Source organism: Tachysurus fulvidraco, chromosome 22, assembly GCF_022655615.1.
Source record: "Tachysurus fulvidraco isolate hzauxx_2018 chromosome 22, HZAU_PFXX_2.0, whole genome shotgun sequence".
In the NCBI taxonomy this organism is placed as follows: Eukaryota; Metazoa; Chordata; class Actinopteri; order Siluriformes; family Bagridae; genus Tachysurus; species Tachysurus fulvidraco.
In genome coordinates, this window is record NC_062539.1 from 13,328,091 (window position 1) to 13,348,285 (window position 20,195).

At 39.6% G+C, this 20,195-nt stretch overlaps 1 protein-coding gene and 1 long non-coding RNA gene across 3 annotated transcripts in view; one reads left to right on the forward strand and one right to left on the reverse strand.

Moving 5' to 3' along the window:
• Window positions 1-7,842: 7,842 nt before the first annotated feature.
• Window positions 7,843-20,195, reverse strand: part of cdh12a (cadherin 12, type 2a (N-cadherin 2)) — a 47,440-nt gene continuing 35,087 nt past the window's right edge. Inside the window, exons 7-12 of the mRNA XM_027142706.2 lie at window positions 19,200-19,450; window positions 17,040-17,176; window positions 14,381-14,502; window positions 13,957-14,071; window positions 10,048-10,299; window positions 7,843-8,753 (exon numbers count right to left, since the gene is read on the reverse strand). Coding sequence (XP_026998507.1) covers window positions 8,242-8,753; window positions 10,048-10,299; window positions 13,957-14,071; window positions 14,381-14,502; window positions 17,040-17,176; window positions 19,200-19,450 — 1,389 coding nt within the window. The 3' untranslated portion in view covers window positions 7,843-8,241. The remainder of the gene's footprint in view (window positions 8,754-10,047; window positions 10,300-13,956; window positions 14,072-14,380; window positions 14,503-17,039; window positions 17,177-19,199; window positions 19,451-20,195) is intronic.
• Window positions 10,200-18,320, forward strand: LOC125139960. Of its 2 annotated transcripts, XR_007139152.1 has the most exons (4): window positions 10,200-10,334; window positions 12,070-14,504; window positions 16,772-17,027; window positions 17,127-18,320. It is a non-coding gene; the product is annotated as an uncharacterized LOC125139960 (long non-coding RNA). The 2 variants fall into 2 exon arrangements; XR_007139151.1 differs by lacking the exon at window positions 10,200-10,334 and having other exon boundaries at window positions 11,807-14,504.

Here is a 20,195-nt window from a genome sequence, read left to right on the forward strand (position 1 = left end):
CTAATGAAATGTTGTAGGGAATTCTCAGATCTGAGGTGAGGTAATTATGGTTGGTGTTTCAGAGCTGCTGCACGGAAAAATAATCCAAAAAAATAACAAAAGTGAAATAGCTATGACATCAGGTCCCGTATTGGTAAAGACTGTAAGAATTTAGCTTAAAAAAATAAATAAAAAAAACCTCGAATCTTAGCCTTAGAGAGATTCAGGACCCATCTCAGAGCAACTCTGAACAAGGAAAATACAACGTTTATCTTAGAGGAGGCGGAGCTAAACCTGTTACTAGGTATGACGCGTTCTTTTGAAGACTGTGATTGGTTGTCCAATAAAAAAAAAGGAGCACTTTAAAATCAGTTTTTTTTTTTTAATCCATCACGTTGTCTCTGTTAAGAGAGTATTTGAGTCTAGGGATCACGTTTGTGACAGATCATATTAGAGATGCACTAAAATCTGTATGTAACGTATTTTCCGCATTGCCACGCCTCCGGTAGGTATCCCCCAAAAATGGCACCAGTGAAGAGACATACTTACGAGGCACAATTCAAACTACAGGCTATCAGTTTTACAGAAATAGACCCCGTAATTGAGACTGCGCCTTATAATCCGGTGCGCTTTATAGTGCGGAAAATACGGTAATAAATGTGATGTAAATATAAACATCTCCGACACCGAGCAGAAATGTCATAGAGACAAATTATATCATTTCTGCATTTCACCTCTGTGATCTCTAATATGATTGGTCACAAAAATTATCCTTACACGATCTAATCTGTATCATCTTATTAACTCACTACTGTATCATTATTAAATAGTGTATACAATACTTTCTTCCCCTCATCACCGTTCAGCCATTTTCTCCTCTGATAAAGGAAATCTTAAGCCTCATTGACCTCACAAGCTTTAAGATGCTTTAAGGGTTAAGATGCTTTAAAAATAACTTATCTTTACTAGGATCTTCTCTTTAATTTTAAGGGGAAACACCCACATTTCTATGAATTTTATTAGAATTTTTTCACTAGCAGAAACTCTTCACGCTGAGAATGCACTGAATATGAGCCCAGTCTTTTTCGGTGGGTTTAACTCACAAAAGACGCATACAAATCCAAACAAACATTCCGAACCTGAAGTCAGTTTTCTACGGTTTATCCCAGAGGTGGGAGTAAGTCACATGTGCAAGTCACAAGTAAGTCTCAAGTCATAAATGTCAAGTCAAAGTCAAGTCGAGTCTTTTTTTAATATTTGTCAAGCAAGTCTCAAGTCTCAAATTTGTGACTAAGTCTGACTCGAGTCAAGTCATATGAGTCCCCCGTCTTTGAATCATTTAACTCAAGTAAGAGTCAAGTCTCAAGTCATGAATGTCAAGTCAAAGTCAAGTAGAGTCTTTTTTTTTAATATTTGTCAAGCAAGTCTCAAATTTGCGACTAAAGTCTGACTCACTTATGTCAAGTCATATGACCCGAGTCCCCCATATCTGGTTTATCCATTTGTTTTAACATTTTTCACTGTATTTTACAAATTTTTAGGTTTAAAAGAATTTGACTTTTACAACTTTACCAGACAACAAGCTGCTCTTTAAAACAAAAGTGAAGGTATTACTGTACAAAAGAATAATGAGATTTTATATAACCTACATAATACCTTATAAAGGAGAAAAAAATGGAATCCTAATTAGTTTATGAAAGTCTATGAACCGCTGATTGTCATGTTACAGAAAAGAAGCGTAACTCTTCTCTCTGGAAGATGATGGAAAACCGCTAGATTTGATTTAGAAATTAAAAACAGCTAAACGAAGAAAAACATGAAAAAACAAGAATCATAACCTATGAGCACGAGGCAAGGACAACAAAAGCTTGACAGAGAAATGCAGAGAACTACAACAGGGACTTTATATAAGTGGTAACAAAGAGATTATGTGACATGGACAAATGACATGCTGGGTCTGATGGGTAATGTAGTTCATTTAGCATAGGTTTATTATTGTACACACTTTTTAAAGAGAAGTGGCTTTCTATAAACTAATTACATGTTAAAAATAACCCACAGTTGTCTCTGAACAATCTTTTTTTAAATCTTTGGAACACGGTGTTCTTTTCTTTTCCAGCAAAGACAAAGTTTTATTGTCTCAGATCTAAAGAATATTTTCTTAGAAAAGCCGAGTAAACGCTTCAAGCACGCGTACTTCACATCAATTCAATAAGAACAAACCACATATCACTTTTTATTGCAATAGTAAACATAGTAATGAGATTTTGGGGGTTTGAAAAAAAAAAAGAACAACAAAAAACTCTGCATCAATACATGTTTATATTCCACTCCATTTCAGTGTTTATGGCCTGTGTTCAATCAGAGAGCACTGAAAAGGTGGAAACAGTCTGCACTGAAACTGCTGGACAATGATCCAACAATCGATATTCATTTCAGAAAAGATGGACGGCGTAAAGAGGTGTGCTCTGTCTGACTGCTGCGACGGCGAAGCTAAAATAAAGTGTATTTATTTCGACGTAAATTCCACTTCGTTCCAAAAATCCAGAGGCTACCTACTTATCATTTATTTGTCCAGAGGAACAACTAGAGGTGTGGCTCATGGAGCATAGAGTGGAGCAGCAGGATATACTTCACTTCTGATTGTTTAGCTGTCGATTTATTTTAATATGCACGTTCTGATGTCATCGTTTCTATAGTAACAGCTAAATGGTAATGCAACAATTATATCAGTGTTTTGTAACAGTCAGCGGTGAAGCTGGAACTTTTCACGTTGTGTATATTTCTCTTTACCTTTTAATAGAGTGAGAATGAAGTGGCACTCCTGAAGAAACGGCCGTTTACGTCTGCTAGGATGTAACAAGAAATGGATAAATAACATGTGCTGTTCTTTTCTAAATTAAAAAAAGCTTTTAGTTAAACGAATCGCTGTGGTAGAAGATTAATTAACTATTTCAGGAATGAATTAACTATTTTTTTTGTCACATCATCCCAAAGTTGATTACTTTACTGTCGCAGAACGACTCAGTGGTGGTTATTTCTTATGCTTGAGTAGCAGAGCAAAACAGGAAGTTGTGCATTTCAGATGATTTGCAGGGAAGGCGTTTGGCCTATTTTGCTGTATCTGGGACGTGTGCAGTACAATGTCTTCCTGGAAGATGAAAGATTAGTAAGAATATTTTGTGTTGGAGAGAGAAAGTGTGCGTGTGTGTGTGTGTGTGTGTGTGAGAGAGAGAGAGAGAGAGAGAGAGAGAGAGAGAGAGAGAGAGAGAGAGAGAGAGAGCAGCCATGGAGGAGAGAATCATGGAGTTCAGTGGAAATAGGCCGTGCTGAAGCGACAATGAGATATTTATTTCTTTAGCGTACAGGTTTTTCCAGAGCGATCCTTCCCTCTTCCTCTCAGCATGTCCCAATTCCCAAAAGCTCAACATTACACTTGCACTGGAGCTTGTGAGCCTGTGTGTGTGTGTATGTTTTCTGCGTTGAAGTTGTGTCAAATTCAGCGCTCTAAATATGTCACTGGAAAGTTGTTTCACCAACCACCAAGAGATCCTGTGTGCTTTATGCTAAGTTGCTGTTTATTCCTCGAACAGGAAATGTACAGTACAGGAGTCGGAATTCTACAGAGACGTTTGTACCTGTTTCTCATTTACAGGAGGTGTAAACACACACACACACACACACACACACACACACACAAATAAAATAACAGCAATGGGAATGTTATGTTGCTCTGCTGTAAGATTAACTGCAGCACAGCAATAACTAGGATTTTATAGTTCTTAAAGAACGACACGTACTATTTATCCGTTCATATTTACGTTTAATTTTGTGGAACATCCACAAAGAAAGTTCTTACTTATGTTATAGCAGCTATAAACAGTTGTTCCCCCACCAGCCTCTCTTTATTCTCTTTTATTCTTTTATTTTATTGACTCAAACACACATACATTATTATTAATAAAAATGACAGGCTAATGCGCTTGTTCTAATACGTTATAGTTTCCATGGTAACAGCTCATTGCAAGCAGCTTGCCCAGCGTCTGCCGTGTGTTTTTCCTTGTTTATAAGTTTTCTCAAATCTTTATTACCTTTTTTCTTTTGCTTTGTCACTCCTTCAGCTGCAGCCGTTTCTTCAGCCTCACAGTAAATGACTGCGACCTTGTGGATAAAATAAAGTTTATTACTGCTTTTATTACTTGCAGTTATATAGGCTAGATTAAGTTTACGCAACCTAATAAGCTTTAAAAGACATTTATCGCCTATTTATCAGGCAGATCTCTTTGTTCCTCGAGCTCCCAACAAAGAAGAGCTGGATACAAGTAAAGAGCCTCTGGTATAAATACAGATTAAAGGATACGTATGATACAGATTGACAGCACCAGTGTTGTGGGGAACCGGATTCTGATTGGTCAGAAGGAGTTGATTCATTTTCTAAAACAGCAGCTCTGAAAGCAGTGATGTAATACATGATGGTTTCTATAGAAACAGATCAATCACTGCACATAAACCGGTGTTGCATGTACCTTGGCGTGCTCGGTCACTTTACCAGCCTCCATAAGCGTATAAATCGGTGTGTTTATAAAGCAGCAGAACAAACATGGCTAAAAATAAAAGATGACACTGTTGCTGTGGTGTTCAGGTAACAGGTACACAATGTTAGATTTCAAAACTGATAATTGAAGTAGGATTTTGTTGATTGTTGTTATTTCTGCATCCTCCACAACACTTATATGAATAATTAACTGCACTGATACATGATGCTGATACTAATCATTTAAATATGAACTAAACATGAGGTACTGTACATCATAAGCCTTGTAATAATCACCACCTAATAAAGAACTAACGTTAAGTACAACAGGTCTCACGAGTTCATGTCCATGTTAGGAGTTCATGTCTTAATTAACATGTAGGAGTTATTTAAGGAAGAATGAATTCCTTCTGTATGCAGCTGTGAATCATCAAAATCATCAACACTGGATGGATCACGCAGGATTATGTTCATAATTTACACTTATCCTCCTTATTGAACGTCGAAAGACACAATAACGAACACTGATCAACATCTCAACATGATTTGCGTCACTCTCCATATGTTTCTCTTCCACTCCCTCTGATATGTGATATGTGAGGTGTGGAAGCTCAGTGGTTAAAGTGTTTGACTACTGATCGGAAGGTCACTGGTTCAAATCCCAGGTCCAAGTTGCCACTGCAGGGCCCCTGAGCAAGGCCCTTAACCCTCAATTACTCAGGTGTATAAAATGAGATGTACAGTAAGTCATACTGGATAAGACTGTCTGCTAAATGCTGTAAATGTAAATGAGAGCAAGGCACAAAGTAATCAAGAGGGTGGGAGACAAAGTGATAAAGTGGGCGGGACACAAAAGTGGGTGGGACAAAGTGATAACAAAGTGGGCGGGGCACAGAGTGACAAAGTGATTGGGATACAAAGTGAAAACACAAAAATAAGTGGAACACAAAGTGATAAAGAGCGTGGGACACTAAAGTAGGCGGGACACAGTGATAACAAATTGGGCGGGACACAGAGTGATAAAGTGGGCGGGACACAAAAGTGGGTGGGACAAAGTGATAACAAAGTGGGCGGGGCACAGAGTGACAAAGTGATTGGGATACAAAGTGAAAACACAAAAATAAGTGGAACACAAAGTGATAAAGAGCGTGGGACACTAAAGTAGGCGGGACACAGTGATAACAAATTGGGCGGGACACAGAGTGATAAAGTGGGTGGGACACAAATTGATAACAAAGTGGGCGGGACACAAACTGATAACAAAGAGGGTGGGGAAAAAAGTGATATCAAAGTTTGCAGGGCAAAATTAATGATCTCAAAATAGACAGGACACAAAATTTACATCATAGTGGGTGGGACAAAATAAGTGATATTAAAGTTTGTGTGATACAAAGTGATATCAACATGATATCAATGTGGGCGGGACTTATACTTCTACTAATCACATATTTTGGGTCTTTATTGTCTGATCTCCGTAGTGCGTATATTAGTCGAGTAATTGATGCGACCCCAAAATTATCCCCAGACCATGCACTTTTCCTACTTTCTGAAGCTGTCCTTCTGTCACGCACTTTACTCTAAAGACAAATGTTTTCACCATTAAAGTAAATCGAATTTGTGAAAGGTCTGGTCCCCTTTTTCATGTGGTGAGATTTTTTCAAAAGCTTGTAATTACCCCAGTCGTGTTGAGACAGAAGATTCTGGCAGCTTGTTATCATGAGAAAAAAGGTGGTATGCCGTCTGACATTTGGAATCCACTTGACATTTGAGCTTAAATTAAGAGATTGGTATATTAAAGTCAGCCATAAAACCAGAAGCAAGGCGTTGTCTTTTTGGGTCTCTTAGATGTTGATGGATTTGGTTAGACGCTGGAAATGAGACGTGGCCGAAGGCGTGCGAGCGCGTGTATGTGTGTAAAGATCCCACTTTTTGTGGACGTGATTATGAGCGCAGTGCTGAACTGCAAATGGAAAGAAAACAATTGTCTGTTTTTTTCAGCCTTGTCTCATTTGTCTTTGTTTATGAAATGGGGTTTGTGGGTCTGCTGTTTGAAATTGTAATCATAAATTCCGGTGGAACAAACGAGCAGATTTATTATTGAACTGTATTCACTTGTGTGCTCGTTCTGAGAGGCTTTTTGAGCCACATCATCAATCTGGAGAGACAAAAGCTGTGATAAAGCTAAAACCTCGGTCCATGCTGCATCTCCGGCAGTTTGAACTACAAACACTTGGTGTGATCAAATAATTCGGTTGGATCTGATGAAGTAATACCCTAAAAATGTAAAGTCTTCCTTCTTCCTCATAAATTACTGTGCTTCAATTCAATTCAAAGCCAAATAAAACAGCAAAAAAGGGAATGCTGTTGTTTAGATCTTTCCAAATTTAGCTCCAAATATAAAGTTTTAGAAAGTTTTACAAAAGGCTGACACTGGAGACTCCTTCCAGAAATGTAGCACTAAATATCACATTGCTTGTTTTTCCTAGCACGTCCTTGGGTCTTTGTGAAAAAGCTGTTGCTACAGAAATGCTAACAGAATAAGCGCCTTATTATAAACCTGCACTAATTTCAGAGCTGCTGCTCTTGAAAACAAATCAACACCTTCTCCAGACTTCAATAATGCACTAAAACATGTAAAAATCTCTCCTTCGCTATATGACACACGATATCCCCAACACACTCACCTGTGAATGAAGAGGAACGTATTCGGTGATGCTAATTTATGTCTTGTCACAGACTCACGAGTAGTTATCGTAGCTGAATGTCATGTTAGCGTTTTTACATATTAGCATACAAGGAACCTTACAGTTACAATACGCACACTATTATACACACACATACTACTGTAGCACACTTACACACTTGGGTAATTATATCCTGATATATTGGATGGTTGCTTATTAGCATTATGAACAGTCGCATCCTAGCATATTAGCTGACTTTCATAAGCATTCACATTTGTGTAATTATTGTAATTAGTGTATTTTTATACTAATATACTGCATTTGCATTGTCATACACTTGCTTGTGTGCAAGCTAGCATGGGAATATATTAGCATGCCAGCCCAGGCTTCTTGTACACCGGGAGTTAGTGTGACTTAGCATATATATTTGCACAGAGGCTCGCTCACACACACACACACACACACACACATTACAGCATACTGTACTCACTTAATTGTGTAGATAAAAATGTAGATAGTCTTATACATTACTAGCGCAATACCGAGTGTGCATTGAATCACGACAAATCTATTCTGAACACGACGTCAGTGATTTAAGGAGCAAACCGGAGGCCTTTGATCTTTATTTCTTTATTTATTCGTCCATATTTTTATTTTCCATAACAAATGAGAAGCTCAAGCTACAGAGCGAAGTTGCTTAGCTTCGAAGAATGAGTGTGTGAACTGTGCGAAGAAAAGAAAAATTTTGAGGCACTTTTTTTTAATATCAAAGGGGCGCTTCAAATTCCCCCAAAAGGATTTTTTTTTTTTTGAAAACTCAGTTTCTGACAAGTGCAAACATGAAGCTGAACCGAAAACACAGTTGGAAGGATTTGCAAGTTTCAACTGAAATGAGTTGAAAATGGGTTGAAGAGAGGCGTACGAAGGGGAAAAAAACAAAATACGCACGCCTCTCCTACTGTCTCTGTCGAAGTGTTATGCCTGAAATAATACCTTTCCAGGCGTTTCACTTTCACACAGCTCTTTTCTGAAAATAAAATCGTGTCAGTCGTCTCGTCTCGGTTCTGATCCTTCAGCGTGCGAGAGACGTGATTCATCCTCGGCTCCCTTTCTTTCGGTGAGGATCAGAGTCAGAGTGTTAAAACGCGGCCCCAGGTCTCCGATCGACGTCAGATCGGTGTTGATATCAGAATCGTGACGTTGTGATTCTATGGAACTGAGTGACTCGGCCATCGAGCCCTCACCTTCGTAGGCGAATGTGGCCAGAGAGTCATATGGCGGTTCCGTGTCGTCTCTGTGGTTCTCCTGTAAGCGCTGTTGGAGGTACACATGAACGTCCTCTCCGTCCTCATCATCCCTCAGGTCGTAACGCTGGGCAGGTGTGTCCTCTATGGCCTCTGGGTGGCGTAAAGTCCCGATGTCAAAGGCTTGCGTGTCTTCCTCACCGCCGCCCTCATCATCGTAGCGGATCACGTTGTCCCTCGCGTCCTCTCTGGACGACATCAGAGCATCTTTCTTCCTGTGGCGCTTCAGAGAGACGGACAGAACCACAATTGCTGCAAGAGATAGCACCAAGCGTGAGGTGTTACAAATTTCTAACATACACACACATAGGTATTATGTGATCACATGAATTCATGAATACTAAAAATAAATTGTGTAAAAATGACAAATGCAAAAACATGTACTTAGTGTGTGAACATGCGTACGCAGCAGTTTCCATATGCATTGGTGCTGAAACAGGACAAGTGTGACCCTGAGAGGTTATGTGTGCGTGTGTGTGTGTCTGATAGAGAGAGATTTGCTGACTTCCTGTTTCCTCACTGTGTTGATGTGCTGTCGTGTTCTCTGAGTGACACATAGACTCAGCTTCCATCTCTTACAGTGAGGACAAAGGACAGAACACAAAGACAGAGAGAGAGAGAGAGAGAGAGAGAGAGAGAGAGAGAGAGAGAAGGACAGGCAAAGAAAGAAAAGACAAGCGAGATAAATAGAAAGAGCATGGTAATAGTGAGGGATATATAGATAGAGAGATGGGGGTTTAAAGGCTGGGAGAGAAGAAAAAAAGGAGAAAACATTGTGGGAAGATAGAGGAAGTGATCGAAACAGAGAATGGGTGAGAGAGAGAGAGAGAGAGAGAGAGAGAGAGAGAGAGAGAGAGAGAGGGCTAAGACAGAAACAGAACGAAATGGAGACAGCAAGACGTTGACAGAATGACAGAGAGAGAAAAGAGAAAGTGCGAGGCTTTAACAAGGCCATGAATCAGCTGTTAGGACTCATTCCGCAGAGAAGCAGCGTGAAAAATTGGCTACATAAACCTGAGACTGTAATTAAGAAGCCATTTGTGTTTTCTTTTCTGGTTCTGCTCCAGTTTCAGCTTTCCCGTTTCATTTTACTGCACTGCCCCCTGGTGGCCAAAGAATAACTGTCCTCACTCATGCTTGGACATGGGGGTGTGTTGACTTCTGTGATCACATAGGATCTTACAGTTTAAAGCAGCCAGTGACCACACCTTCTTGAGTTGGTCTGATGTACTGAGGCCACACTTACATTAGGACTGTGCTGGGACTGACACACTGAGGTCACACCCTCCTTTACTGAGATTGAGCTTAATTATTACTAGCAGACATAAACATCAGGCCTTCTTTATATGATATAAATAAACAATCAGTTATATAATTAATAAAAAAAATGCAAAATAATATTTCTTTCCAACACTTTGTGTCCAATGTGACTCAGGTATTTTTAAAAACAAGAACACTGAGATTTGACAGTGTTGGCAGTGTGTGTGTGTGTGTGTGTGTGTGTGTGTGTGTGTGTGTGTGTGTGTGTGTGTGCTGTGTGTCTTACCCAGAAGAATGATCACACACAGCAGGATGGCCAGCAGAGCTCCAGGGCTGAGACCCAGAGGTAGAAGAAAAGCTTTGGTGCTGCAGCTTCGGACTGAGCCGGAGACATCACAAGCACAGACTTGTATGCTTAGCGTCCCTGTGCTGCTCTGGATGGGAAACCCGCTGTCCTCCACCACCACCGGCACCTCATACACACTCTTTTCCATCCGCCGAAGCCCCGCACGCCTGTTCAGAAGCCCGGCAGTGTTGTCTGGAAACACAAACACGCAAGAGTCCCATCCAAATGTGAGTATTCCTTGACCAGCTATATTATACTTCCAAATTCCAAACATTTATCTGCTAATTTTCACCTCTTAGCTTAAATACATACCCAAAGAGGTTGGGGCACTTCCTGCAACACCTGTTGTTATTGAACATGACTGGTCAATCTGATAAACCCTGTCCCTCACATCAATTTTAGACCAGTTTTTCTCTCTTGGACACATCAGTGGAATTTGGCCTGTCATTAAGACCCAAAGCCATAGATGTGGGACTATCGGGATTTGGGGCACTGGTTGAGATTTCGACCGCCGGTTAGGATTTGGACCTTCATTTGGGATTTGAAAACCTAAATGGGATTAAGACCCCCAAATGGGATTTAGACCCACAGGGATTTACTGTAGATCCCTGGTTGGTTTTGGACTGCCGGTTAGGATTTGGACCCCCGGTTGGGATTTGGATCCCGGGTTGGGATTGGTACCACAGTTTGGGATTTGGACCTCCATTTGGAATCTGGACACTTGTTTGGGTCTTGCAGACACTTTGAGGCTTTGTTGAGATTTGTAGAGATGTGTAGGGATGTATTAGCCTAGTGGTTTTAGTCCAAGGTATTGAACTATTGATTGGAAGGTCATGTCTTTGAATCCCAGGCACACCAACGTGCCCCTGCTTGGCCCCTGAGCAAGGCCCTCAACCCTCAATTGCTCAATTGTAACTCAATCTGCATAAAGGTGTCTGCTGTAAATTAAAATATTTGGACTTTGATTCCTGGATACAGATTTGGCATTTTGGAATTTTCTTGATCATGAACGGTTTGTTCAGTTCACCATTTTACTCCTTTTAAACCGGTGGTCCCCAAACTTTTTTTCACCGCGGACCTAGTCAATGTTTGATCATTTTACCGCGGCCCGCTGGGGGAGGGGGGTGGCGGCTATACAATTAAATTAAAATTAATAATTTTTATTTCATTATATTTAAACATGCTTTTTTAACTCACTACAACGCTAAATCAATGAGAACCCTGAGCTTGTTTGTTTGCAACGAGACGGTTCCATCTGGGGTAATAGGAGACAATGACACCTGAAGTGTGTTGCTTATGCCCAGTTTATTCCGTTGTTTTGGTTTGGTTGCCGTCACTGCAGAAAACCCCGCTTCACACAGATAGCATGTCGGAAATGGCGATAGGGATGTAAGTGCTGTGGTGACAATCTCAGGGTATGAGATTCCGCCATGACTTTAATCCAGAACACCGGCAGAGTTTCTAACTTTCTAACGACGTCTGTTTCGTGCTCATTTTTGCTAATTTGTGGGTTAAATTTGAGCAAACACAATATACACGTACACCAAGCACTGTTAAACATGACAAAGTACCGGTGAACAGAGAGAAGAGCGATACACCAAAGCTACAACGCAGCAGCCGCTCATCTCCAGACGTCACCTAAACCCGGGCCGATATCATGATATTTTGCACATGTGTGGTATTGGTGCGGCTTTAGGTGACGTCTCTCGGTTAATCTCTCATCCATGGAAAGTCGCACAAACCCGAGAGAAATACACCACGGTAAATAAAATGGAAATAATTTAATGTTCCTTGGGCTGCCCGGGGGTTGGGGACCACTGTTTTAAACCACTGGTTACTCACATAAACCACATAATATGGTTACTTACATAAACCACATAACACAAGTCAAGTCTCTTCCTATGTTACAGTTCATTTGCTATAAGTGAAAATGCACCACGATCTATAAGACTATCGTTTCAGATCCTGATCAGAGTTCCAGCACTAAAGCTACCCAGTGAAAAGATGTTTATTGATTGCGAGTGATGCAATGAAGAATTACAACTCGGCAAGTCACACGCTGGACTTATCAAATGTAGCATCAAAGAGGATCCAGTGACAGAGCTTGAAGGTAAAATGATTATGAGCTTTACCAGCTTTCTGACCTGCTGGGAGGACTAGCACTCACAGAAGATAAAATGAGATAAAATGACAACCTACATTCCTGAAGATTTTGTTGAATGAAGGGTTTAGTCTCTCTAGACTTGTGAAGAAATGTCCTCTGGGGATCAACTACAGATTGGACCAGAATCAGACATGGAGGAGTCGAGTTGGTAGTTCTGGCATGAAAAAATATGGCTTATTATCAGATGTTCTTGGAGCACTTGGGAAAATCTGAATTAATCTGCATAAAATTAAGACACTCTTAGAAAACGTTTAATGAGACTAAGAGCAAGACGATAAGTGTGTAATGCCCATGCTGAGAATTTGGCTTCTTTCATTCTGTGAAGAAATCTGAACTGATTGGATCAGAATTTTGGAGGTGAGCAATGTGAAAGCTGATGAAACTGATGCCTGATTTCCTCCAATGTACAGTAGCTACACATTTTTGAATCAGGCTGTAATTCTGTCAATCAAGGCTGTCTAAGATTATATGTGGAATTTCTTCCCATGTTGACCAAAACATTAAAGCAAAAAACAGTGGCACTAATGCTTTTAAGCACCACGACAAACCTTTCTCACAACCAGAGAAGACAAAGCGTCCCTGGTTGAGGGTTTGGTCAGCAGAGAGTGTTCTTAACTCTGTGTGAATGTGTGCAGACATGCCTGCTATTAACCATGAGGTCCCCTGACCCTGTCATTGAGGGTTTTTTGTGGCTGGTTGAGCAGCAGATTGCACTTGACAGGGCAGGAGGGGTAGTAGAGAATGTTGTGGCCACTTGCTCAGCTTTAAATGAGTTGTCCTGTCCACTAGAATTGGCTGCTGATCCTCACTGTCACAAAACTACAGATCTTGTTTCATTTATTTTTATGTTTATTATTATTATCATGAAGAACCATTGGGAGATCCAGATCCAGATAAATTAGAGACACATAGTCCTTCTGGATGCATCCAGTATCCTCAGTAAAGGGCTAATTGATAGAAGTGTAAAGCCCTTAACCCAGATCTGCTCTTCTGACTCTGCACATGTGGCTTAACTCATAACAGGCTTAATAATTAATAAAGCTGACAAGCTGGATTTTGAAGACTCTGTCATGTCACGTTCCATGTTGGTAAAAATAGTCTTTCCCTGTGCTTAAACCTCCATCTAATGGAAATGTCAGCGTAGATATGCTCTTGGTGAAAAGTTCTTTAGGTAGTTCTTCACTTTCATATGTTTGTGTCCTAGCGAGTTATTTAGATCGCTTCCCACATTTCTGAAAATAGTTTGTTTTCCAAGTGCAGGCTATGAAATTGAGCGATTGATGACGTAAAGTGGAGGTCATAAATTTTATTTATTTTGGTGGCACTATATTGGGCTTCCATTTGTGTCTGAGAGCTACCAGTCCAACAACATGGAGGATCCTCACTGAAATGTTCTTTATACATAACTGTCTAACATGCGAACAAAGCAAAAGGAAGAATTGTACGTGCTTTCAAGTCCATCCTTTCTAAACTGAGAGCAATACAATAATGTTGATGATGGTGCTGCTGCTGCTGCTGCTGATGATGATGATGATGATGATGATGATAAGTTATCATCCTGATTGGGAATCACAACCTTCCCTCAGATGACTCCAGCGTTCAGGAACCAGTCAGGTATACTTTTAAGCAATTTGATTTTTTTTTTTAGCGAATAGAAGTGAGTATCGGCTACCAGCAACACTTACTGCCATAATCTCGGATGGTGAAGTTCTTGTTCCGGATGTCTCTGGGAGATTTGAAGAAGAATCTGTGTCCTAGATTAGGCATATCTCTGTCTGTAGCACTGAGGATCTGGATCACCTGGATACCAATAACACAAAGACCATTATTACTGTCATTAAGCTGTTACTATAGAAACGATAACCTATTAGAACGAGTATAATATAAACCTGTGCTACCTTCAGTGCTGCTGTTATAGAAAATCAATCAAATGCTTTATTCTGACCAATCACAATCCAGAAGGGATTTTCCAAGCAAGCTTTAGAGCTTTAGTGTTTTAGTGCAACTCTGATATTATAACGACTTGTTTTAGATCCTGCACCAAATCATATTACAGTTGTTCTGAACACACACACACACACACACACACACACACAAACACACACCTACCTGGCCTACTTTTGCATCCTCACAAACAAACGCTTCATATGGAGAAGAAAGTTCTGGAGGAAACTCGTTGACATCCAGCACCGTGATTGTGACACTGACCCGAGTGAACAGCTGGGGATTATCTGTAAGATCAAAGAAGGGACATGTCCACCCTGATACACAACTCTGACACATATACACAACTCTGACACATATACACAACTCTGACACACATACACAACTCTGACACATATACACAACTCTGACACATATACACAACTCTGACACACATACACAACTCTGACACATATACACAACTCTGACACATATACACAACTCTGACACATATACACAACCCTGACACATATACACAACCCTGACACATATACACAACCCTGACACATATACACAACCCTGACACATATACACAACCCTGATACATACACAACTCAGATACATACACAACTCTGACACATACACAACTCTGGCACATACACAACTCTGACACATATACACAACTCTGACACATACACAACTCTGACACACATACACAACTCTAACACATACACAACTCTGACGCATACACAACTCTGACGCATACACAACTCTGACGCATACACAACTCAGATACATACACAACTCTGACACATATACACAACTCTGACACATATACACAACTCCGACACATACACAACTCTGACACATACACAACTCTGACACATACACAACAGTAATACATACACAACTCTGACACATACAACTCTGACACATAAACAACTCTGACACATACAAAACTCTGACACATATACACAACTCTGACACATACACAACAGTAATACATACACAACTCTGACACACACACAACTCTGACACATACACAACTCTGACACATACCCAACTCTGGTGGACTGACAGATACACAGCTCTGACACACATACACACCTCTGGTGGACTGACACACAGCTCTGACACACATACACACCTCTGACACATAAACACAACAGTGACACACACACAACACTCGCACAAACACAACTCATATACACAAAGACACATATACACAAAACTGACACATACATTACACTGAAACACACTGGTACACAATGAAGATATATATACACAACAATAACAAATACATGACACTCATGAATACACAACAGTGACGCACATAATACTGACAGGTACACAAGACTAATGGATACACAACTCTGACATATACACAACACTGCTGGACTGAAGTATACACAATTTTGATGGATACACAACTCACACATACTCAACAATGACACATACACAACACTGATGGACTGACTGATACACAACACTGATAGATACAGTACACAACGCTAACTCATACACAACACTGATGGACTGACTGATACACAACACAGATGGATACACAACTCTGACTCATACACAACACTGATGGACTGACTGATACACAACACAGATGGATACACAACACTGGCACACACAATGCTAATAGACTGACTGATACACAACTTGAATACAAACAAAATTTGTAAAGTACTTTGTGATTCTATCTGTGAAAGGTGCTACAGTATATAAATAAACTTTACTTACTTACTTACTTACTTTACTTACTTACAACACAGATGGATACACAACTCGGACTCATACACAACACTGACACACACCACTAATAGACTGACTGATACACAACACTGACACACACCACTAATAGACTGACTGATACACAACACAGATGGATACACAACTCGGACTGATACACAACACTGACACACACAACACTAATAGACTGACTGATACACAACACAGATGGATACACAACTCGGACTCATACACAACACTGACACACACAACACTAATAGACTGACTGATACACAACACAGATGGATATACAACTCGGACTGATACACAACACTGACACACACAACACTAATAGACTGACTGATGCACAACACTGACACACACAACACTAACAGACTGACTGATACACAACACAGATGGATATACAACTCGGACTCATACACAACACTGACACACACAACACTAATAGACTGACTGATACACAACACAGATGGATACACAACTCAACTGATGGACCGCTGGATACAAAACAATGACAAATACACAAGAAGACTGACTGACAATGCTGATAAAGACACAACCCTGAGGGACACACAACAGAAACACAATGCTTCACACTGATGTACTTTTAATATTAATACTTTAAAGATGTTTCCATGTAAACTATAATTATTTTATTAATTAATTCTAATAATTTATTTATTAATTCTATTAATAATGAATGAAAACTAAATGAAATTATTTTTAAACAAGTTTGTTAATTGTATGATTAATGCACAAAAACATTCACAAGAACATATTCGTTGTCTAATTTTTTGTTTGTTTTTCTTTTCTTTGCAGCACGGCTGCATTTCCATTTAAACTCCACCAGATGGCGTGATGAGACCTTTGTAAGATTTCCACCTCGTCTGTAAATTCTTCATTTGTCTCTTCACTACACGCGTGTGTTTTATTTTCTCTAACAGTCAACAGTCATGAAGATGATGAAGAGCAAGTTGATGAGCTGATGAGGTGAGAATGAAGGAGAACGTTGAGGTGCGAGGAATAACGAAGCCTAACGATGAGCTGCACGTGTCAGAGACGTGACTTCCTCTCTGTGCGTACTTACTAACTTTAGTTGCAACAACAGTGATGTTGTGTTTCGGTGTAGTTTCTCTGTCCAGAGCTTCTCGAGATGAAATTGTGCCTTCCACAGGATCCACGTCGAAGTAATTCTCTGAGTCTGCGCTCCACTCAATGGAGTACCTACAGAGCAGAAAGATGGAAATAAAAAGCATCTTAAAGCAGCAAATTCAAAATGGGGATGTTGTAGGTATTTGGATGCCAATCAGATGGTTGTGAGTTCAAATCCCAGGTCCACCAGGCTGCCACTACTGGGCCCCTGAGCAAGGCCCTAAACCCTCAGTTGCTCAGTTGTATAAAATGAGATGTAAGTCACTCTGGTTAATGGCATCTGCTAAATGTTGTAAATGTAAATTAAAGCAGATATACAGTAATAATAATTCAGTAAGGAGTGTAAGGTTCAGGGTATGGAGATAGGAAAGTGGACATGGAGCGTGGTCTAATATTACAGAGATAAGAAAATTAATGAGTGGAAAATTTGTAAATTCTAATAATATATATATGTAAATAAGATGGACATGTTTAAAGGTATAAAGAGGTGTTAAAAATGTATAAGAAATGAAAAAGAAAAGAAAAAAAGTAAATTAATATCAGTATAATAATAAACTCAATACAATGATGTAGAATTTACTAATTCATTATTTATGAGAAAAGCAAAATATTATATTATATTATATTATGATTATTGTTAAACATTTCAGATCTTTTTCCACCTTTAAAGTACAGCAACTGACACTATTTTTATATTCAAGTAAACGACAAATAAGAAATGAAAAAGAAAATGAAAACGTGTACAATAACCTGTAATGGTGCATAAGTATGAACACCCCTTAACTAATTGGGCACACAGAGATGTTAGTAAACAGTCCTCAGACTCGACACATCATGCCTTCGCTGCAGAAATATTCCAGTTCTATCACATTGTGAGAGGATCTCCTCACACATCCCTTTCACAGGTTTTCGATCTGATTTAGATCTCTTTCAAAATATTGATCTTCTTCCTCTGAAGCCGTTCCTTTGTTAGACTGGATTTGTGCTTTGGGTTTGTTATCGTGCTGAAATTTGAAATGTTCTTCATCCTCAGCTGTCTATCAAAGATCTGCAGCGTTTGTGTGAAAATAGTTTGGTATTTACTGTAGAGCTTTCTATGATTCTCTTTATCCTGACCAGAGGAAGAGAAGAGAAGAGAAGAGAAGAGGAGAGGAGAGGAAAAAGGTGGAGAGAAGAGGAGAGGAGAGAAGAGATGCAGAAGAGGACAAGAGAGAAGAGAAGAAAAGAGAAGAGAAGAGAAGAAAGGTGGAGAGGAGAGGAGAGAAGCAGAAGTGAAGAGAAAAGAAGATGAGAGAAGAGGAGAGAAGAGAAAAGAAGAGGAGAGAAGCAGAATTGAAGAGAAGAGAAGATGAGTGAAGAGGAGAGGAGAGGAGAGAAGAAAGGCTGAGAGTAGAGGAGAGAAGAGATGCAGAAGAGTAGAGGAGAGAAGAGGAAGCGAAGAGAATATGACAGGAGAGAAGAAAAGCAGAAGAGAAGAGCAGAGAAGAGAAGCAGAAGAGGAGAGAAGAGAAGAGGTGATGCTGCCATGACCAGGCTTCACAGTGTTATATATCATATCTTTACAAATCCTGCTTAAGCATTTCTACCCTAAGACATAGAGTATTACCACCTGGTCTGGGTCGAGTGCATGCACGTGTTGGTCAATTTATTCATGGCATTCATGAGAAAGAGCTGCTGTTTAGTCATGAATATTTGAAGAGTATGAGAGATTGTTGCCACACAGAGAGAGGGTCCATTGAACACTGACCGCTGGTGTGTTACTGTGTGTTATGGTGCGTTATTGTGGTGTGTCGTCTCACAGGAACTCTGGATGGCAATAGTGAAATATTAAAAGGAGCACAAACAGCCAGCGTGTACTCAATCACTGTTGACTCCTTTTTATCCTTGTTATGAAATATTCATCCAGAAACAAATACTGTTTAGAACAATGTCATGGTCTTAAGATCAACATCACAGGAAAAAATGTAGAGGCACAACTTCACTGCTTCAGAATGGGATTGTGTGTGTGTGTGTGTGTGTGTGTGTGTGTGTGTGTGTGTGTGTGTGTGTGTGTGTGTGTGTGTGTGTGTGTGTGTGTGTGTGTGTGAGAAAAGACCTGATGGGACTGTGCCCCATGTCTGGGTCGTGAGCGTTTACGGTCCCGATGGCGTTCCCTGCAGCTCCCTCTCGTGTCTCCATGCTGTACTCTGAGCTGCTGAAGATCGGAGCTTCCTCCACATCCATCACGCTGAGCTTCACCACCGCCGAGTCACTGTGTGAGCCACTCTGCAGGAAACGGGCGTCCATGTGTGGGTCTGACGCCGTCACTTTAAAACTGTACAGCTTTCTGCTTTCGTAATCCAGTGGCTAAAACAGAGAGAGATGATGGAAAGTGTAAAACCTCTGAGTTAAACTGTACAGAGGTATAAAAAATATATTTTTAAAAAAGTGTAAAAAGGTGCAAAAGCTGTTGCATAATAAAGTGTAAATTAAGAGGAACATAATGAAGAGCGAAATAGGTGTAAAGAAATATGTAAAAATATATTTTTATTAATATTTAATGGTAACATGTAAATTAAATGTACTGTTAAATGTGCCTAAAAAAAGGGTTTAAAAAAATGTAAAATGAATGAATGAATGAATGAATGAATGAATGAATATACAAAGTTATAAATATAAATCATAAATGTTTAAAAAGTTGAAAAAGTGGTTCTAAAAGGTTTAAATAGTTTAGGAATAAACTAAATACAATCACATAATACAGCATATTTGTTAATATTTATAATAACAACAACAATAATAATAATAACAATAATAATAACAATAATAATAATAATTGTTATTATTATTGTTATTATTATTGTTATTATTATGTTAAGTTAATTATATATTGTTTAAGGTTGTGGAATGTCAGTGAAATGAGTTTCCTGTTCCTGTTGTCACTTACGTTCTAGCAGCTACACACACTCTTTCCTTCACCAGTATTTCTTTATTCTCTGTCTATGCAGCTTATCTACTAAAGCACTCTGAACATCATTGTACTTTAAAAATGTTCACTGAATGAAGTCATGATTAAAGCTACATGTATAAACGGTGTGCCAAAATCCCGACT